The sequence below is a fragment of the Nipponia nippon genome, unplaced genomic scaffold (genome assembly GCF_047370975.1).
Source record: "Nipponia nippon isolate SJK-2023a ecotype South Korea unplaced genomic scaffold, ASM4737097v1 scaffold_22, whole genome shotgun sequence".
NCBI classification, from domain to species: Eukaryota; Metazoa; Chordata; class Aves; order Pelecaniformes; family Threskiornithidae; genus Nipponia; species Nipponia nippon.
The window spans coordinates 2506263-2525887 of NW_028262339.1; the positions used below are offsets into that span (position 1 = coordinate 2506263).

The 19625-nt window shown below is 41.1% G+C and overlaps 1 protein-coding gene across 17 annotated transcripts in view; it reads left to right on the forward strand.

Moving 5' to 3' along the window:
- The window catches only part of LOC148055427 (uncharacterized), a 30094-nt gene extending 10827 nt beyond the window's left edge, over nt 1-19267 (forward strand). For 2 of the 17 annotated variants that reach the window (XM_087760291.1, XM_087760292.1), the window contains exons 2-7: nt 3743-3889; nt 4705-4759; nt 12316-12375; nt 12465-12533; nt 12689-12873; nt 16526-19267. In XM_087760291.1, the coding sequence (XP_087616417.1) occupies nt 3840-3889; nt 4705-4759; nt 12316-12375; nt 12465-12533; nt 12689-12873; nt 16526-16613 (507 nt within the window). In that variant the 5' untranslated portion in view covers nt 3743-3839 and the 3' untranslated portion in view covers nt 16614-19267. Of the gene's footprint in view, nt 1-3742; nt 3890-4704; nt 4760-5571; nt 5693-10176; nt 10283-12315; nt 12376-12464; nt 12534-12688; nt 12874-15604 lie in introns of all 17 variants that reach the window. The other 15 variants (XM_087760295.1, XM_087760296.1, XR_015705344.1 and 12 more) reach the window with 15 other exon arrangements.
- The last annotated feature ends 358 nt before the right edge of the window (nt 19268-19625 follow it).

Below are 19625 nucleotides of genomic sequence, written 5' to 3' on the forward strand. Positions count from 1 at the left end.
CACATTGCCTGCTCATATTCAGCTGGCTGTCGACCAACACCCCCAGGTCCTTTTCTGCCAGGCAGCTCTCCAGCCACTCCTTCCCAAGCCTGTAGCATTGCATGGGTTTTTTGTGACCCAAGTGCAGGACCCGGCACTTAGCCTTGTTAAACCTCATACAGTTGGCCTTGGCCCATCTATCCAGCCTGTCCAGATCCCTCTGTAGGACCTTCCTACCCTCCAGCAATGTGTATTCCATCTAATGCCCATTCACTATATCTGTGTGGTGTCCAGGCAGTGCAGCATCAGAATGCAAATGAAATGTGTATTCCATTTCAGCTTGCATCAGCCAGAGTCACATCCTCTGCCTTCCCAGTGTGCTGTACAAGGCGTTCGGGAGGAAGAGCTCCTGTGCATGTTCAGAGTCAGAGAGCACAATCCTGACTCCTGCTCCTGGCAGAATGCTTTCTACATGTAATTTTAGCAGGCAGAGGATGGAGTTATGCCAAATGTATGTGGCGTAAACAATATTCCCTAGAAACTGGAAGAAGAGTTAGATGAGTTGCCTCATTGCTGTTAGGAGGCTGTTGGCTCATCAGAGATGATAATTATGTTTCTTGTTTTTTCTATTTTGGAAGGAGTCAGTTTCTTTCATCAGATATGCATCTGTGGGAGTATGCTACCTATTCTCTAGTGACCTTGTGTCATGGTTTAACCCCAGCCAGCAACTAAGCACCACGCAGCCACTCACTCACTCCCCCCTTGGTGGGATGGGGGAGAGAATCGGAAGAGTAAAAGAGAGAAAACTCATGGGTTGACATAAGAACAGTTTAATAATTGAAGTAAAATAAAATAGAACAGTTAAATAGGTAAAGCAAAAGCCGTGCACGCAAACAAAGCAAAGCAAGGAATTAATTCGCTACTTCCCATCGGTAGGCAGGTGTTCAGCCATCCCCAGGAAAGCAGGGCTCCATCACACGTAACATAACGGTTACTTGGGAAGACAAACACCACCACGCAGAACGTCCCCCCCTTCCTTCTTCTTCCCTCAGCTTATATACTGAGCATGATGTCATATGGTATGGAATAGCCCTTTGGCCAGTCAGGGTCAGCTGTCCTGGCTGTGCTCCCTCCCAGCTTCTTGTGCACCCGGCAGAGCACGGGAAGCTGAAAAGTCCTTGACCAGTGTAAGCACTACTTAGCAACAGCTTAGCACTACTTAGCAAGAACCAAAACATCAGTGTATCATCGACATTGTTCTCGTCCTAAACCCAAAACACAGCACTATACCAGCTACTAAGAAGAAAATTAACTCTATCCCAGCTGAAACCAGGACACCTTGGTACAGATATTCATCTTTTATTTATTTAGGGAACCTATCAGCAGCTGCTTCTGTCTATTGTCATCTGCCATGCTTTCTCCCATGTTTGCAGTCTGTAGTTAGACATAAGAATTACAAAACAAATACAAGAGACAACTCTGAGGAGCTAATTTAAGTCAAATGTAATGAATGAAAACAAAAAGTAATTAGTAGGGGAAGAGGAGGAAGAACAGAATTATGCTACTATATTAAGTATTTTTGGCTCACTAGGAAAATATTTAAATTAGTTTGAAGTTTTCAAGGAAGGAGGGAGGTAATTGGAGACTGTGCCATATGGGAGAAGGCAGTGCCATGCAGTGGGAGGGAGGCTATGGAGTGAGTAGCCAGACTGGCATCATCATTAGTCTTCAAAGAAAGTCCTTGACAGACTGAAATGATATTTTGTGATAATAACAGCTGGGAGCAGAGATTGTTTGGAATAGGTAAAAAATATGTGGGTTTGGCTAACTTAAACTGAACTAGTATCTGGAAAGGTATCTGTAAAATAACATAAGAAAAAAACCCACAGATTCATGACCGGAAAAGTAGAAACAAAATAGGCAACAGCACAAAGATGACTGCAAACAGGAAAGAATAGGAACCAAGAATGGGACTAGAAAAATGGAGCAATGAGAAGGAGCTGCATACTGGCATGTTAAAATAGAAATCACAGGAGAGGTAGCTATGAAAGCAGGGTGCGATTGAGGAGGATTTAAGTCTACCAATAGAACTAGGAGGTACAGCAGAGCACTTGCTACAAGACATTGTCAGGAACACCTTGTCATTTGGCTGGTAATCTGACCAGCATCATTCTTGCGTACAGGTGGTGTTTTCTGCCACTGCTTTCTCTAGCACATAGATATTTGAAAGGTCATTTTAATGCTACAATCATCCATCATTGATGAGGTCTGGTATCTTCGTTCACAGTGCCATATGCCACAGGTATCTTCATCATGGAGCTTGCTTCATCATGTTACTGTTACTGTTTCTTTTCTTTTTTTTTTTTTTTAATAATTTTGATTCTTCTCTGTTTTCTACCATGAGGTTTTTTTTCCTGGGAATTTTGTGCTTATTCTTCTTCATCCATTTTTTTTTAACTTTTCTAATCCGTGGGCTCACACAGAACTTTCTGCCTTCTATGTAGAGACTGCCAGAGCAAAAATTAGTTGTCAGTTTCAAAGAAAAAATGTAAAAAACCCCAACTTCATACTTATCACTCACATATGAAGACTATAAAGTTAGAATGGGTTAATCTTAAATTATATTTTATACTATGTCTATTCCCTTTTGTCTGGTTTCAGATATGGTAAAAGTTAGGATCTAAAGTTTACATGATTACACTTGTCTTCCAAAATCTGAAAAAAGCTTTACTACTTCAGTGAGTCTGAAGAGAACCACAGTGCAAAACAGTACATTTCTATTGCCAATAAATAAGTAGACCACTTTATTATTATTATCATCATGATCATCATGCAAATGTCAAGAAATAAAAAATGTCCAGAATTTCTTTGAAATTTATCGATTTAAGCCAAACAGTGTGATATTGTACCAGTCAAAAAAAAAAAAAAATAGCTTATGTACAAAAGTAAAGCTGATATAATGAGTTTAGGCAAGGTTTGTAGAGGATCAGTAGTTGGAAAAAAACAGAGACGCCTTAAGATGTGTAAGTCCTTCTTCAGTTCTGAAAATAAAGCAAGTGTCAAAGTTAGTGCAGGCTGAATAACAATCAATATTATTACCGAAAAGGAAATTCAGTTTTAGCAGTCAGAAATTTAAATAGCACAAGGAAAGACAGTTCTTAAATCACACACAGTCTTGTTTTTCATTGAATTTGTGTTAGCATTCTAAGATTCTACTTATTTAAATGGTGCCTAATAGGTTTTAACTTGACAGTACCCCTTTCACAGTGAAGCACCCAAAACATCTCTTACATAACAGCTTCTAGGTGACATAGGCCATCAGCTTTCTGGATTTCAAACTTCTCCACTCTTCTGAGAATTCCTTTGGGAATTTCATCTGAAATGTTCATGCAACAGTTAAAGGCCCCAGGAAACAAAGCTAAAAAGAGTAATAACAACATTAGAAACAACATAGATATGAAGGGGACAAGCCATAGCTTGACTTCACAGAATTGCAGAATGGTTGAGGTTGGAAGGGACTTCTGGAGGTCATCTGGTCCAACCCCCCTGCCCCATGACCATGTCCAGACACCCTTTGAATATCTCCAAGGATGGAGACTCCACAACCTCTCTGAGCAATCTGCTACAGTGTTTGATTGCCCTCACAGAAAAAAAGTGTTTTCTTGTGTTCAGATTGAATTTCATGTGTTTTAATTTGTACCCATTGCCTTTTTTCCTGTCAGTGGGCACTACTGACTCCCTTGTCTTGTTTCATTCCCATCAGGTATAGGAATGATGGTTACAACACCTTGATGAGATCCACCCTGACCCTTCTCCAGGCTGCACAGCCCCAGCTCTCTCAACCTTTCCTCATATGAAAGATGCTCCAGTCCCTTCATCATCTTAATGGCCCTTCACTGGACTCTTTCCAGTAAGTCCACGTTTCTTTTTTACTGGGGAGCCCATAACTGGACCCAGCACTCCAGAGGTAGCCTCACCAATGCTGAGTAGAGGGGAAGGATCACCTCCCTCAACCTGCTGGCAATGCTCTTTCTAATGCAGCCCAGGATACTGATAGCTTTCTTTGCCATGTGGACACATTGCTAGCTCACGGCTAGCTCATTGTCCACCAGGACCCCAGGGTCCTTCTTGCCAAAGCTGTTTTCCAGCTGGTTGGCCTCCAGCATGTACCAGTTCCTGGGGTTATTCCTCCCCAGATGCAGGACTTTGCATTTCCCCTTGTTGAACTTCATGAGATTCCTCTCTGCCTATTTCTATAGCCTGTTGAGGTCTATCTGTAAGGCAGCAAAACCATGTGGTGTATCAGCCACTCCTCCCAGTTTTTTATCATCTGCAAACTTGCTGAGGGCAGACTCTGTCCCATCGTCCAGGTCATTAATGAAGATGTTGAACAGCACTGGCCCCCATGTTGACCCCTGGGGTACACCACTGGTGACTTGCTTCCAGTTGGACTTTGTGACACTGATCACAAACTTCTAGACCAGGTCATTCAGCCAGTTTTCAGTCCACCTCACTATTCACTTATCTAACCTATACTTTGTCAGCTTGTCTATGATGATGTTGTGGGAGACAATATCAAAGGCTTTACTGAAGTCGAGGTAAACAACATCCACTGCTCTCCTCTTGTCCACCAAGCTAGTCACCCCATTGTAGAAGGATATCAGACTGGTTAAGCATGATTTCCCCTTCCCCATGCTGACTACTGATCACCTTCTTGTCTTTCAGGTCTTTGGAAATGCTTTCCAGGATGATTTTCTCCATCACCTTCCCAGGGATTGAGGTGAGGTTGATCAGCCTGTAGTTCCCTGGATCTTCCTTCTTGCACTTTTTGAAGATAGGAGTGATATTTGCTCTTTTCAAGTCTTCAGGAACCTCTCCCAATTACCATGCCTGTTCAAAGATGGTTGACAGCGGCCTCACAATGACATCATCCAGCTCCCTCAGCACTTGTGGGTGGTACAACCCATCAGTCCCCATGGCCTTATGTATGTCCAGTTTTTTTAAGTGGTCCCTAATTTGGTCCTCCACTGATGATAAGTCTTCCTTGCTCCATACTTTCCCTCTGGTCTCAGGCCAATTTTAATGGTAAAGAGTGAGGCAAAGAAGGCATTGAGTACCTCAGCCTTTTCCATGTCATTTGTCACCAGTTGTCCTGCCCCATTCAGCAGCAGGCTCACATTTTCCCTACTCTTTCTTTTGTTATTTATGTACTTGTAGAATCCTTTCTTGTTGCATGCCACATCCCTTGCCAGATTCAACTCCAGGTCAGCTTTGGCATTCATAACCCTATTCCTGCATGATCAGACAGCAACTCTATACTCCTCCTGGGTCACCTGCCTCTGCTTCTACCCCTTGTACACTTTGTTTTTATGTCTGAGTTCAGTTAGGAGCTCCATGCTCATCCATGCAGGCCTCCTGCCACCTTTGCTTGGTTTTCTGGTTGTCGGGACAGACCTTTCTTGAGCTTGGAGGAGGTGACCCTTGAATATCAGCCAGCTCTCCTCGACCTCTCTTCTCTCCAGGGTCATATTCCATAGGATTCTTTCAAGCAGATCTCTGAAGAGGTTGTAAGTCTGCTCTCCTGAATTCCAGGTCTGTGGTCCTGCTTTTTTCCCTGCTTTCTCTTTCTAGGATCCTGAACTCCACCATCTCATGGTCACTGCAGCCAACACTGCCTCAGACTTTCACGTCCCTGACCAGTTCTTCCTTGTTTGTAAGTATCTGGTTCAGCTGAGCGCCTTTCCTTGCTGGTTCCTCGATTACCTGTGCCAGAAGTTATCATCAATGCACTTGAGAAATCTCGTAGATTGCTTGAGCACTGCTGTATTGTCCTTCCAGCAGATATCAGGGTGGTTAAAGTCCCCCATGAGGACCAGGTCCTGTGAACGTGAAGCTTTTTTCAGCTGCTTGAAGAAAGCCTCATCTACTTCTTCCTGATCAGGAGATCTATAGCAAACACCTAGTACAGTGACACCCATGTTAGTCTGCCTGCTAATCCTGACCCATAAGCTCTCAGTTGGCTCATCATCCATCCCCAGGCAGAGCTCTGTGCATTCTTGCTGCTCTCTCGCATAAAGGGCAACTCCCTCTCCTCGCCTTCCAGCCTGTTCTTCCTAAAAGCCTGTATCTCTCCATTGCAGCACACCAGTCACGTGAGGCATCCCACCATGTTTCCATGATCCCAATGAGGTCCTAGCGCTGTACCTGCAGACAGACTTCTGACTCCTCCTGTTTGCTCCCCACGTGCATTAGTGTAAAGGCATTTCAGAGGGGCATCAAGGGTTAGTTGTCTTTACAACTTATGAGATGAGATACCATCCTCTCAGCTTCTCCCACAAGACAGATGAGTGGTTTTGTTGTTTAAAGAACAGTTTCCTCCACCTCTCCTTGTGCACATATATGTAAAGGCTTGTTACAGTAAAAAAAAATTAAAAATTTTAAAAAAAAGTATTTTATTTGTGGAAGAAGATCACCAACATTAATGACACCGGAAGTGTTCAGGACTATAATTTAAAAGCTTTGCCTTGCAAGGCTGAATCAGGCCCATTATCTTTTGTCTTTGAAATTATGAATGCTGTTGCTGGGTTTTGTGTTTTCTTTTGCCCCAAGGGCCTAGGGGTTTGTGGCTGAATGCGTTTCTGCTAGGGAATGATCTCCTGCAGATTTTTTCCTGCTTGCTAATACCATCTTGAAAAAAAGAGTCACTGAACATTTTGGTGTTTGATTTTCTTCTGCTCTAGCACAGAAATATATCTTCTAAAAGGAATTCCCTCCATCAGTTCAAGGACAAGCAAAGCTGTGTGGTTGAGGGATTTATCTAGGACGGGAAGGTCTCAGGATCAAACCCATGTTTCAAAGTGACCACAGCAAGGGGACCCCTGTGTCCCAGTCAATGAACTAATCTGGGAGAAGTGGGGAGAGAGTCTTCTTCCTATTTGTTTTGATTTTTTTTCCTAGCCTTTAAATCATGCTGTTCCTTAAGTAATCATCTAGCCTTGGAGTGCAAGAGTCATAGAGCAAGAAAAAAGAAGCAGGAGAATCCATTTCAAATGCTTCCTGTAAACAGGAGATGAGAAATCCATTTAAAAATTTTCTTGTAAGCAAGAAGATTATGTGCTGTGTTCCTTACAAGAGTTCTCGCCGAGCGCTGGAATAACAGAAGATGCTGGCAAAGCTGTAGCAATGAGCTCGAGCAGCTAGCAATATAGCGGGAGTCACAGAAGACCAGTCATGCTATCTGCTACATCTTGCAGGGCGCTTTCGTACCTGGTGGGGTTGATGACAGAACCCTGGGACTTCACAGTCAGAAAGGAAGGCGAAAGAAAGCAGTTGGCAACCCAGAGAGGAGGACTATAAATAATCATATGGTGCAGAAGGATTAATTAAGTGTTGAATGTTACCTGTATTATTTCCCCGTTGTCCTTTTCTCTCTTCAACAGCATACTGCTTGTGAAACCAATTAATTCATGTTTGCAAATGGGAATTCAGCTCACTGAGCACCACTAAGTTTAATTTTTTCTGAGGGCTCAAGACAGTGTTGGTGATGCTAAAGTATGAACTTCTGTTGTCGCCAGTCAGCTCCTGGCAGAAGGATTATGCAGGATAAAAACTCAAGGAAGGGTAATTATACCTTGAAGTCTATCTGAGGTTGCCAGCTGTGTTTTTTGGTGAGGTCTAGTCCTGTGCTTCTTTGGGGTGTAGTAAACTAAAATACTTGGCAAGGCCAGCACTGACAGCCTCCCATGGAATGGCTGGATATTACAGAAGGTCTTAGGGTGAGACAGCTGTCTCCTGAACTCTTCCTCACCTGTTTTCTCTGGTGCCTGGCTATCATCTCTTGCCCTCATCCCACTTTATGTACTCAGAAACATCACTTGCCTTGATCCCCAGATCTGGACCATCTTTATTGCACTGTGGAACAATGGTGGAACAGTAGTCAGTCACTTTCTTAGGGCTGAAAGGATCAAAAGCAGTTGGCAACTAGAGATTACTGTTTTCACCTGCATTCAGCTAGACCTGTTTTAGAAGCTCTTTTAGTAAAATGTTGCTCCTAAATGGAAAAGATCCCCAAAGTCTGTGAGACTCGGTGAGTTTGAATTGATGTAATTGCAGTGGAGTGCTAGAGAATGAAGCACAGTGAAAACAATGGCTTTGATGGAACAAGACCTCCATGATTACTGTTCATTATATCTGTCTTTACACTTCTGTTGATCAGTATCAAGTCTCTTTGCCAAAAGTTTCTTTTTCCATTTCCTATCTTCTACCTGGCCAAACTCAGTCCATAGAAACTTTTCTCATCCTTTCTGCTTTGCTTTTTTCGTCATCATTCTCAAACCTGAGAGCCACATGTTAAACAGTTGAGGAAGACCATGTCATCTAGGGTTCAGGCAAGAAATATTAAAAGCAGTTATTGCTTCCTGCTCAGTTTCTGGGGCAACAAAGAACATTTCCCTCCTTCTTCAGTTTTGGGTTGATATTCTTAGATTTGCCTTCCTATTTAGGGAAACTGTAGTGCCTGATGAAGAGCCTTCCTACCGCATACAGTGGGAGTAGCAGGTGGCTGTTCTGCTGCTCTCTGGCTGCAGCTTTTAGGCAGGTAGGACTGGGTTAATGTCTCAATATGGGTAGGGCAGACCACTGGGAAGGAGAAACACAGCAGTCATTGGTTCAGCCAGGCTCTTCTGTAGAAAATTTTAACACAGCAGGACAGGTCTTTGCCTCATATTTTAGCTGAAGGGGGACCAGATGGAGAAAAAAGAGAGGATGAAGCCACATGGAAATAGATGGTGAGTGATGGAGCCATTGCATTCCCCACCCCTGTGCTTGCTCTTAACTATCCTTGGTTTCATTTTGGCCTCTTTTGACTAAACATGATAGGAAATACTGGACTCTAGGTGAGAACAGTGGGAAAGACATTTTTGGTCCCTGTCTCCATTTCTCTCTGCTCCTGTTCCCAACCCAGCTGCCTTACACAGGCCTTCTGCAGCTCTTTTCCTGACAAGTTTCACTCCAGCAGTTAGTGTTTTGACCAGGCCTTTGGTGGTCCCTCCTGAATTCTGCTGGCAGCACAGATGAGCCTGTCAGTACTGCTGTCAGAGCCCTTAGTTGACCTAAGTGAACTGGATGTGACCCATGGATTGCTGAGTGAAAGGCCATGCTGTAGACGTTCTTCTATGTAATCATAAAACCAGAAAGATAGTTCTTGCACTTACACAAACTAGGGGAGCCCAGCAAAAATGCATATAGTTATTAAGCAGAATGGGTTCTTCCAACGTACTGTGTGGTTTGAGGGACAGCTTCTCTTGCACAGCGAGTTCCATAAACCTGAGGCACTTTCTGTATCATCTACGCTGAAATGTGAGACCTGCTGCTAATGTGCCTCAAGTTCATCATGAACTGATGCGGCTCTGCACTGATTACACAACTTTGGCACACCTGGGGCTATTAGCAGCAGGCATTAGTGTTTCCTAATGGAATTCTTTTGTGGTTACAAAGTAGGCTTTGTACATCTGGAAAAAAAACTTTGCATTGATTAATTGGATTAATGTTTTGCTTAGTCAGAACATGATATGTACTGAAATGTTCTGGTCTCAATACAGCCATTTCCGTAGACAAGTTTCACGTCTTAATCTGGTGTTGTTGGCTTATGAACATAGAATCCAGGCTCTGTCCTTGGAAGAAAAATTACCATCACATCACCTACACTTTATATTAACTACTATAAGGCAGCTCATTTAGTACTCATTTGCTCATGAAGCTGCCAGAAAATGTTCCTCTCATCTAAAACAAACTTGAGGCTATTTTAAGAGTTCAGTAGCTCAAAGCAGGTCTTTTCAGTTTAACCCAAAGGAAGTCAGTAATTATTTCATTATGAAGAAGGCTCTGATCCTGGTTGGCAGGTGAACAAAGCAGGATGCTAGAATCCTTGGCAAATGTAGCATAGCTGTACTCTGCAAAAACAAGGAGCCTGCTTAACAGCTGGAGATGAGAGGGGAACTCAAATGCTGAAAAATGCCTTAATGCATCCTACTATTTTGACTGTGTGGTAATATGCACAGCTAAAGCATAATTCTGAGAAAAAGGTAAAGAAAAGATTTAGAAGGGATTCTAAGCTATACCTGCTGAAGTGGTGGAAATAACCATAAATAAAGTATAAATCATAATATATAAATCATATGATATAATTTTGTGGCCAAGAATAAATACAAATGAAGTTATGCAGTGAAGCTTTTCCTGCTCTGCTATGAGGACTGCTGTTAATATGGACATTTTCAAGTCCGGAAGGCCAACTGGAGATGATCAGGTGAGTATGTCATATAGGTCATGATATTCAAATAGGTCTTTTTGTCCATCAAATCATCATCAGTTTGTAAGCTGTCTGTCCACATACAGCATCCTTGATGCTCTGGACTACAGAACATCAAGGAAATGCAGGCTGAAAATTGGCAAAAGCGTGTAATACTGAGGTGGTCAAACAAACACTAGTATCCAGTGCCTTACCAGAAGGTGAAATTTCTGCTATTCCTAGCAAAAACAAACCACGTAATGTCTTGCACATTACAATGCAAAAAGAAGCTGTTATGTGAACATACATCTGTATTTTTCTATGAAGCAACACAATTTGATAAGAGGGAACCCATCTCCCACACTGCACAGATCACCCTCACTCTGACCAGATCAGCATTACTGGAATAACTTGACTAAGATAACTCCAACTAACTCCTTCAGGAAGACCCAGAGTCTTATTTAGTTGTTATTCCTACCCTATAGCATTTAACAATTGTTTTGGATACTTTTATTGTATAGTAATTACCAAACTTCTCTCTTGATATCTGCAAGATGAAACATATGTAGGAGCTGCTGAAAGAGAACTTTTGTCAAATTGAAATTCAAACCAACCACCTTTGAAATAAGTTCCCTTGTCCAACCTGCTGCATAGTCTGTCATGCAGTGCTACCCACTTCACTGCAGGTATGACAGTGTCTGGCACTCTGTAAATCCCTGGCACTGAGAGCAATAGGATGATGGAAGAATATCAGGGATTTTTTAAAAGTAAAATTGCAAAAATTTATTTTGAATTATATTAAGGAAAAAAAACACATCCCCGTCACACTTCCACAAAATTATTTTGATCTCCTCATTTTCTGGCACTGCCTGGTAGGGCCACGTTCCTGCCTGCGGCTGGGTGTAATTTTGGCCACCAGATGGCTTTCCTGGCCTCTGTCAATAGCTACCAATTCACATCCACAAGCAAAGGAAACTTTTGCAAGTTTGCATGTACCAGCCCAAATCTTATTTTTATATCTGTACCATGATGCTGAAATAAATGGATGCATAATGGCCAGCCTAGGAAGCCTAACCCATTTGCTAGTTCAGATCGGGGTAGGGTGTGCCTGTACCCAGACAGCCACATGCAGTTCTGCCTATTTTTATTGTGGGTTCTGCTGTTTGAATATTGTTGCTAAGTACAGAGCATGTTTGCATGAGGAAAGTTAGGGGATGAAGGTATTTCCCCTGTGCCAGATGGTTCAGTATAAAAGAATGTGTTCTAAGAGAACCTTTACTTTGACCTGTGTATGTACATGCCAGTCCTATTGTGCAAGACCTTGCTGACTGGCCAGATCATAAATCTAATAGAAAAGAACTTGCAGAGCCTTCCCATGCCAGCAGGTGCAGAGGCCATTTTAACAGGATAAAATTTTAAGGCAGATTTTGCTCATGTGTTGTCTAAATCCCCAGGGAACTCCACGATTCCTACTCCTACTGAAGCCAGTGGAGCTTGAGAAAGGAGTATCTCGAAGGCTGAAGTCCTCCAGAATTTGAGTTATCTTCTCTGTGAACACAGCTTATTTTACAGTAGAAAATTACAAAGAAAAACTAAGAATTCAAGCACAGCACTGGCTAATCTGTTTTGTAATTTTTAAAATTTTGATGAAAATGCAAGAAGACAAAAGCAAGTGTTATTAGATCTCCCAAATCCTCAAGATGTGCTGCACCGAATGCAGAGCAAAGCCGCATTGCAAAGCCTCTTTTCTGCATATGAGAAATCAGTTATGTGAAGTTTGTCATAATTTTTTTTTTAATCTTTGCAATTTAACTTTAAAGGAAAAAGATCAAGTGATTTTCTAAACATATTCCCTCTCGAGAAGCTTGGAAAAGAGGAAATTGCAGTTGAACTAGAGAGATCCCTTTAAACACTGAAATTTTAATAGGTGTTCCCTCAGGAAATCACTGCTTTAAACTTCTTACGCCTTCAGCAGTTAAAATGTCTCAGCTACAATGTTCTTGATAATATTTGCTATGACAAATAAACCACATGGCTTTTCCTTGTTTAAGTCATTTTACAGAATCAAAAAGTCCCCACGTCTGTTGTGGAAACATCGAGGAAATGCTCAGGTGAAGCCCTAACTCCATTGAAACAAATACCAATTGTTCTATGCAGTTTGAGAGCCATGTTTCACTTTTAAAATCTTCCCATGCTACAGCACAGACCTTTAAGCTATCATCTGTGGTCCCGTACAGAGCTGCAAAGGCTTAAGCAGACACAATTCCAGGTAGACACCCTTCGGGTATTTTTTTTTTTTTTACTTTTAGGAGATTAAAATATAGAAATAGATAAAGTACAATTTTAGTTACTCTCAGATGTCTGACTAACCGCAACTATTAGAATAGCTAAAACAGTGACTAAGTTTACATCCATTCCTCCTAGGAGCTATGGGAGCACAGCCACAGAGCAGGCGGTGAGCTGCAGGAACTAACGCCTGATCCTACCTCCCGGCTGCCAGGGATGAACGTGACTCAAAGCCCCACCCTGAGCAGCAGCTCGATGTCGGCTCTGTCCCATGCGGCACTATGGACTTTAGCAGGATTCCTCTTCTCACCTACAGATGCATGGTTAAGTGTTTTGCCAGATGGGAAAATAGGCTTTTTTTCCACTTAGCAGCCCCAAGGCCGTACTGCCTTACAGCCAGATCCTCCCAGCCCTCCTCGCTGATGAGGCTCTTCAACAATAGAAGTGCCAAGGGTAGAAATACTTCAGAAATAAACATTTGCAGGATTAAGGCAGAAGAAAAAAAACAACTTTGCTATTAGATATCGTCTCCGTGTGAAAGCTAAACATGCAATGTCATGGGCCAAACCTGCTGTAGTATAAACAGGCACAACCTCAAGAAGCCATGGAGCCTTGCACTGGCTTTGCATTTGACCTATGTGTTTTCAGCCTGTAAAGACCCTGAGAAAGGGCCGTGTTATTTAGCACACCTTACTCCCCTTTTGACCTGCTGGTAATGCAGCAGCTGTGGTGTTCATGAAATAGACTCTGCAATGTTTTTGGCGAAAGACAGCTGGAGAGAAACTGCAGCTGGTATATCTCCCTCTATTTTTTTTCCCGACTCTTGTTTCTGCAGCCCATTTCAATAACTTTCTGTGATATCAGAGGAACACTCAATCTGAACAAACTTGTGGCTTTCAGTGGGGGGAAAAAAAAAGTGTATTTGGAGGCTGATAATTTCCATAACACTTCTGTGAGTGGCATCAGAAAAGTCTTTTTCTGACACATGCAGGTGATGGGGAAAACTGTCTCTGGGGAAAATAACTCCTCAAATTTCCTGCTACACTTGACATACGTCACTGGTTCAAATCTTCTAAAACCTGAAAAGATTACTGTGCGGTCTCTGTCTGAATTGAACACTATGGCTGTATGGGTAGCAAGCAGTTGCCATATTTTGCTGCACTCCACCACTGACATTGCACTGCAGGCTGTCTGCTTTGACCTTTTCCAGGGCTGAACTAGAAAAATCAGTTTGGGAAGTCCCTAGACTGTTCGACCAATCTCACCTTTGCTCTAGCTCATTACAGCCATTCTTACCATTCCTAAATTTCCAGAACACGAGATAAAAGAAATTGCTAACCTCAGGGACTTTAATCTACACTTACACTGTCCCAACACCAGTTTTGCAATTCTATCTAATAATAAATTAATATAGCGCAATCAAACTTTCTGGCTATCACAGTTTTACTTCATAACTCTTGGTTTCTGCTTGACACTGTTATCTACCAGGATAAGAGAATGAGGCAACTGCAGAGTACTACACTTTCGAATGAAAGTCTACTGTTAAGAGGAGAAAGAGTAGATAATGATGTGTGCCGTTTAAAGTATGATTTCAGGGAAGTCATTTATGTTGAAATCAACAAGCTGATTCATTGTCACCATTTAATTACAGTGAAAAATCTGCGTTATAAAAGCTAAACCACCACGGCCAAAGCTAAGACAGCTCACAACACCTTTATTAACATGAACTTAGATAAGGACAAGACTATTAACAGCATTAATGACCTTTAAAGTAGCACAAAGAGGAACGAGCTAGATAAAAAGAAATATAATGAGACAGGTGTTACTGGAGTAACATGTTAAAGAAAGCTTCAGTCATTATTAATTTGATTTTGTATTCCAGTGTCTGCTTGGCACTGCAAAATGGGGTGATTTGTGTCCTTGCGGATAACTAACTAGTTTGTTCTGACAAATGCTTTGCATGATATCTCCAGATACAGTTTTAAAGGCTTGATACAGATTACAAAAGTCTCACCTCAGTAGGAGCTGTAGCAGTGATGGGGATGGGGGGAAGAACCAAAGCACTCTGCATTTAAGACCAGTTCCTGCAGCGACAAGTCCAAAGTGTTCCCAGATGGTTGCTCAGACACATACAGATGCTATGTTCTCAAAAACACAGAGTAAATACGGATATCTGCAGGTATTAATTTCTCTGCTGCTAACAACAAACTACAGCATACCAAATAAAACTTACTTCTTCAGTCACACTGAGCTCAATTTGAGCTCAAGTTCTACATCTTATGTTCCTTCAGAGTTCACAGTGTCATTTATAGGTCCAAAAGAAACTAAATGTCTATTTACTTCAATGGGAAAGTGCAGCAAGGAAACTATGATTGTCAGACCTGGAACATGCTTTCCACTTTATGGAGGCTATATAATGTGTCAACAATTTAAAATGTTAAACCTATTAGAACAGGACAAAATGTAAACTGAGGAAACAATTCTATTTTATGACATTGAGAAATTAAAAATAAAAATAAAGCCAGGAAACAATAGCAAATATTGTGCTATGGCTCCACACAAACGTGCAGGCAGCCATCCAGCTTACAAAGGAAGAACAAGTTATCCAGAAATTATTTTCTAAGAATTGCACTGACATAGTTGACAGCAGCATTAGTTACAAGTACAGCTAAAGGAAAGTGAGAGTTTTATTGACATATTGGCTTGGATTGCATTCAAAGCTCAAATGAAAGTGCTAACTTGCAGGCAGAAAGTGTTACAAATGAGAAGGCAGTCATTCTTCTGTCCTGAGAAACAAAGCAAATCCTTGTTTTAGTCCTTCCTGGAGTTCTACCTTGTATTTGTGAATGTAGGACTGCTGGAAAGGCTAAAACTGACAGCTCTTTTAATCTGAGCCTTTAATTTTAGAGCGGAGGTTAATGATTGTGACTTCTATATTAATATGCATTGTAATATAATGCCTCCAGTTATATATACCTTTCTCCAGTTACTCAAGCAGAGGCAAGAGTAAACTGTCCTTCTTTAACCCACTCCTTAGACAATCTTCTTTTGCAGTGAAAGGTATGGCATGGGGAACAGCAGTCACGCGCTTCTGCTCAGCCAATACACCTGAACTCCAAACCAAAAAATTCTGTGCAACACATGAGAAAACTGAGTCTTTACAGCTTTTCAGTCTCTGGAACTGAACTTCCAACAGAAGTGCTGATTACTGAAGAAGACTAAAACCACTGATTCAATTTGTTAAATCAGGATAATTCATGTTAAAACAACTTTGGATCATTGCTGTCTCCAGCAAGACTTAATTTGACCAAGGCCTCTGACATACTGATAGATGCAATAGGCTTCTCTGTTACTTCAGTACTTCCTATTACTCTGTCAATGCTCATAATAATCAACTCACAAAAATAAATTTATTTTTTTTCCTAGAATGGCTAAAATAATGAATGGACAGAGGACACAATTTACAATTATACTTTGGACTTTCTAGAAATGTCTCCAATTGTTTGTGTGGGTATCAAAATCCCAAACTGTGACCTCTTCAGATGTCCCCTATTCTAGACTGCATTGACTGGCCCTGTGCCTCCCTTAAAACCCCAGACTTTAAAATTCTCTGCATAACTGTCATTCAGCCTTCTGCATACCAGAAATTTATCCGTGGGTATTTTCCTTTGGGAAAAAAAACACAAACAACAACAGAGTCCAGAAGAAAAATTTGAGCTGTGACCATTTTAAATGGTTAATGCACTTCCTAAGAAGCAAGCCAGCCAGATTCAGTCCTCTGCCCAAGAGGGAGAGTACAGATATACTGTGCTTTGGAGGCCAGACCACAAGAGGAGGAGAGGATGCTGCAGCACAGGTGATAACAGAGATGAGAATCTGACTGGCATTCAAAAGAGAAGTGAAAATCTCCCTGAAGTGGGAACTAATTGGAAAATTGAGACTGATAAATTTCTGTGACTTCTTTCCTCTGTGAAGGCAAGAAGCGGAGACTGCAGAGAAGATGGGCATGAAAATGCTGCAGGCTAGAGAACAAGAGGCAGACACCCAGAAATCCAGTTACTGAAGAAGCAAGGAGTACCATTTGATAGAAAGCTGTGTTAGTATCATGTTGCAGATGTTGAACCATTCTGGGAAGTCACCCCTGAGCAGAGCTCCAGGATTCACCTCAAGAACTTTCTTCAAGATTGTCAAGGAGTATATCATTGCTGATGAACTGGAAAGCTTGGCTTCCAATGGTGTGTTCCCATCATTTGAGATAGCCAAATTATAACCCTTTCCATATCTCCAATATGACATTTAAAAGTTGACATAGTATTATGCAGGTTTAGAAAAAGGACCTAATTCAGTGAGGAAATGAGCAAAAGGAGAAACTGAAGACACTTCCCTTCTCAATCTCTATTTTTTAAAAATCAATCATAATTTGGAAGAGGACCGTGAGAGATGTACTGAGAGGATCTGCAGGTGCTGAAGAGAAAGAATGGCAGATGTTTTCCATGGTTGACTGGCTCAGGAGAAAACCTGATGCTGAGATACACAAAGAGGAAATAAGTACACCGGAATTTGTGTTTCTTAATAGAACAAAGACCAGTAATTCTGCATGCTTTCTTATTATTTAAAACTCAAAGATTTTCTTGACTACATAGCTTAGTCATTCTCTCAAACCAAGTAAAAAATGTGACATTTATATCAGTTGTCCACACAGTCTCTTCCCAACTCTGCCTCCCAAAAGACTTCTTATGACAAAGATGCGTGCCAAAGACCAGGTTCCCCTAATTTTTGGGTGTTTTTTTTCATCCTAGGCCTTAACTGACTTTTTGAATGAGGAAGTGAGTCTATTATTTTGATTCCAAAACGAAAAAAGCAAACTGGGGGAGGGACTCATCACAAACATGAGTGAAAGCTCATGCCCTGCAGAGGCAATATCTGACTACACAGATCAATGGTCTGGTTCAGCATGATGCTTTGTTTCTAACCTGCTTCTCCTGAGTTCTAAAAAGTTTGAAGTTGGCTTTCAGAACAACATATATTCTGAGCATCTATTCTGATCTCCCTGTCTTTTAAAAGCCAACACAGGGGGATAGCAAGAAGTGACAAATGTTCAAAGAAAACTCATTAAATCAAGTTAAAAAAAAGTTGGTGCTCTTTTCTACTAACATAAATAAATACACAAATGTTCTGGTCTTACGCTTTGGCTGAAAACATGTTTACGGTCACAAGAGACTTACACAGGGTCAAGCGCAAACATAACCTCTGCACAAGGTTATACAGAATACATGCAGCACATTACATCTAAGCACGAGGATCAACAGATTTGCACCAATTTTACAGGGAACAAATGTGATTCTCCTTCTTTCCTGACCCAAATTCATTGACTGTTACAGTGGCTTGTGGAGTCATTATTAACCCTGAACTATGATCTCTTGCAGCCCTGGCTTATAACAGGAAATTAAATTTTGTCTTATAAACCATCATACCCACACGTTACATTTTCGTTATTTAGCTAGCACCAAGATTTTCATACTACCTCACATGATTTCACATCTGCCAGGTAACAGATAGTCCCCTCACAGCTCTGAGGCTATGATGTACGCTTTATTCTCGCATAGTATACTCAGTTTTTCACTCACAGAGTTGAATTCACATTTTCTTTATGCCCAGTGTAGGTATGGAAGCTGGGGAAGAGGAAAAAGAGCTTCAAGACTTCTTTTATGCTTCTCATACCCTGGGCTAAGAAATAAAAGGGCGGCACTAACGAAGGATCTTTCTTTTCTGAAAGGCCCCCCTGGCCCACTGAATGCAAAACAGGAGTAGTGTGTTTTCACCCTGGGTCCTTGTATACATTTCCTATCTATGTTCATCCTGTTTCAGGATCTGCCAGGTAGCTTGGCAGAAGTGGGGAAAACTCACTATGTAAGGAGCATTCATCCAAAACAGCTTCTTCCCCACACCTTTTTGATTTATTTAGTTCCTTTTTCCTAGAAGGGCACAAAAGAACTTCAGTATACAACTCAGTCATGTGTTATTAAGAAACACGGTAGGTAGGACTACAGCTAGGTTAATGTAATTTCCACTGCCTACTTCATAGGAAATCTCATATGCACAGCTTTTGAAAAAAGCAATACTTTACCAACAATGGGAGACATAATATTAAAATTCTGAACAGTAAAATGATGCATGAGTTGGATATAGATCCTCCCCATCCTCCTCCATGATGTCACTGTCTGTGGAAAATCTACTTAAGAATTTTTTTAAAAGAGAATTAAAAAAAAATATGCGTGGGGCTATTTTTGGCAGCTCTCTTTTTGGAATACCAGGTGCATGAGTTTCACAAGTCCAAGAGGTATGGGAAATGCCAACATTTTGAAAAATGAAGTTATAATTTGCATTTATTAGTTCTGATTTGCATTTATAAAGTCTGCTACTTGAAGCTAAACAAGAGCAGAATTACTTCCTCTATTTTCATATTTTTATAGTTAAATGTTATCTACATGATATAAAACAGATTATTTATATTGTAAGACTACTTGGGCAGGGACTGTCTTATTGTTACACAACAGCTAACATAATGAGTGACTGAAACCTTCCTGCATTACCCAGAACAAATACATTATTAAGAATGTTGTTGTTAATATGCCTGCTTTTGCAGTTCTCACTCACTAATACCAGAAAGAGCTTTGGTTGCTGGATTTGGCCTACTTTTCTTTTGAATTCCACTTAAAGTAATGTGATCACCAAATATTCCTCATTTGCAATAAAGGTTACACTATGAAACTTGCACAGTGAACCAAGCTCATCTCTTGGCTAACAGATTGAGGCTGTACAGATGTAACAGAGTAAAATTTGATCCAGGAAAATACACAGGAACAAATTTGTACTCAAATCTCTTTTAGGTTATGTTAATCACTTAAAGTTGGGCAAGTAAATATTCATTTACTCACTCATTTACACTCAGGTACCACTGACTGTATGTTGCCAGTTAAAGATGGACCACCCTGACTTGTCCACTCCTTCAGAGATCCAGTCTTTGGGTTGCAACAAAAAACAAACAGGAAAAAGAGACAAGCTTTGCAGTAAG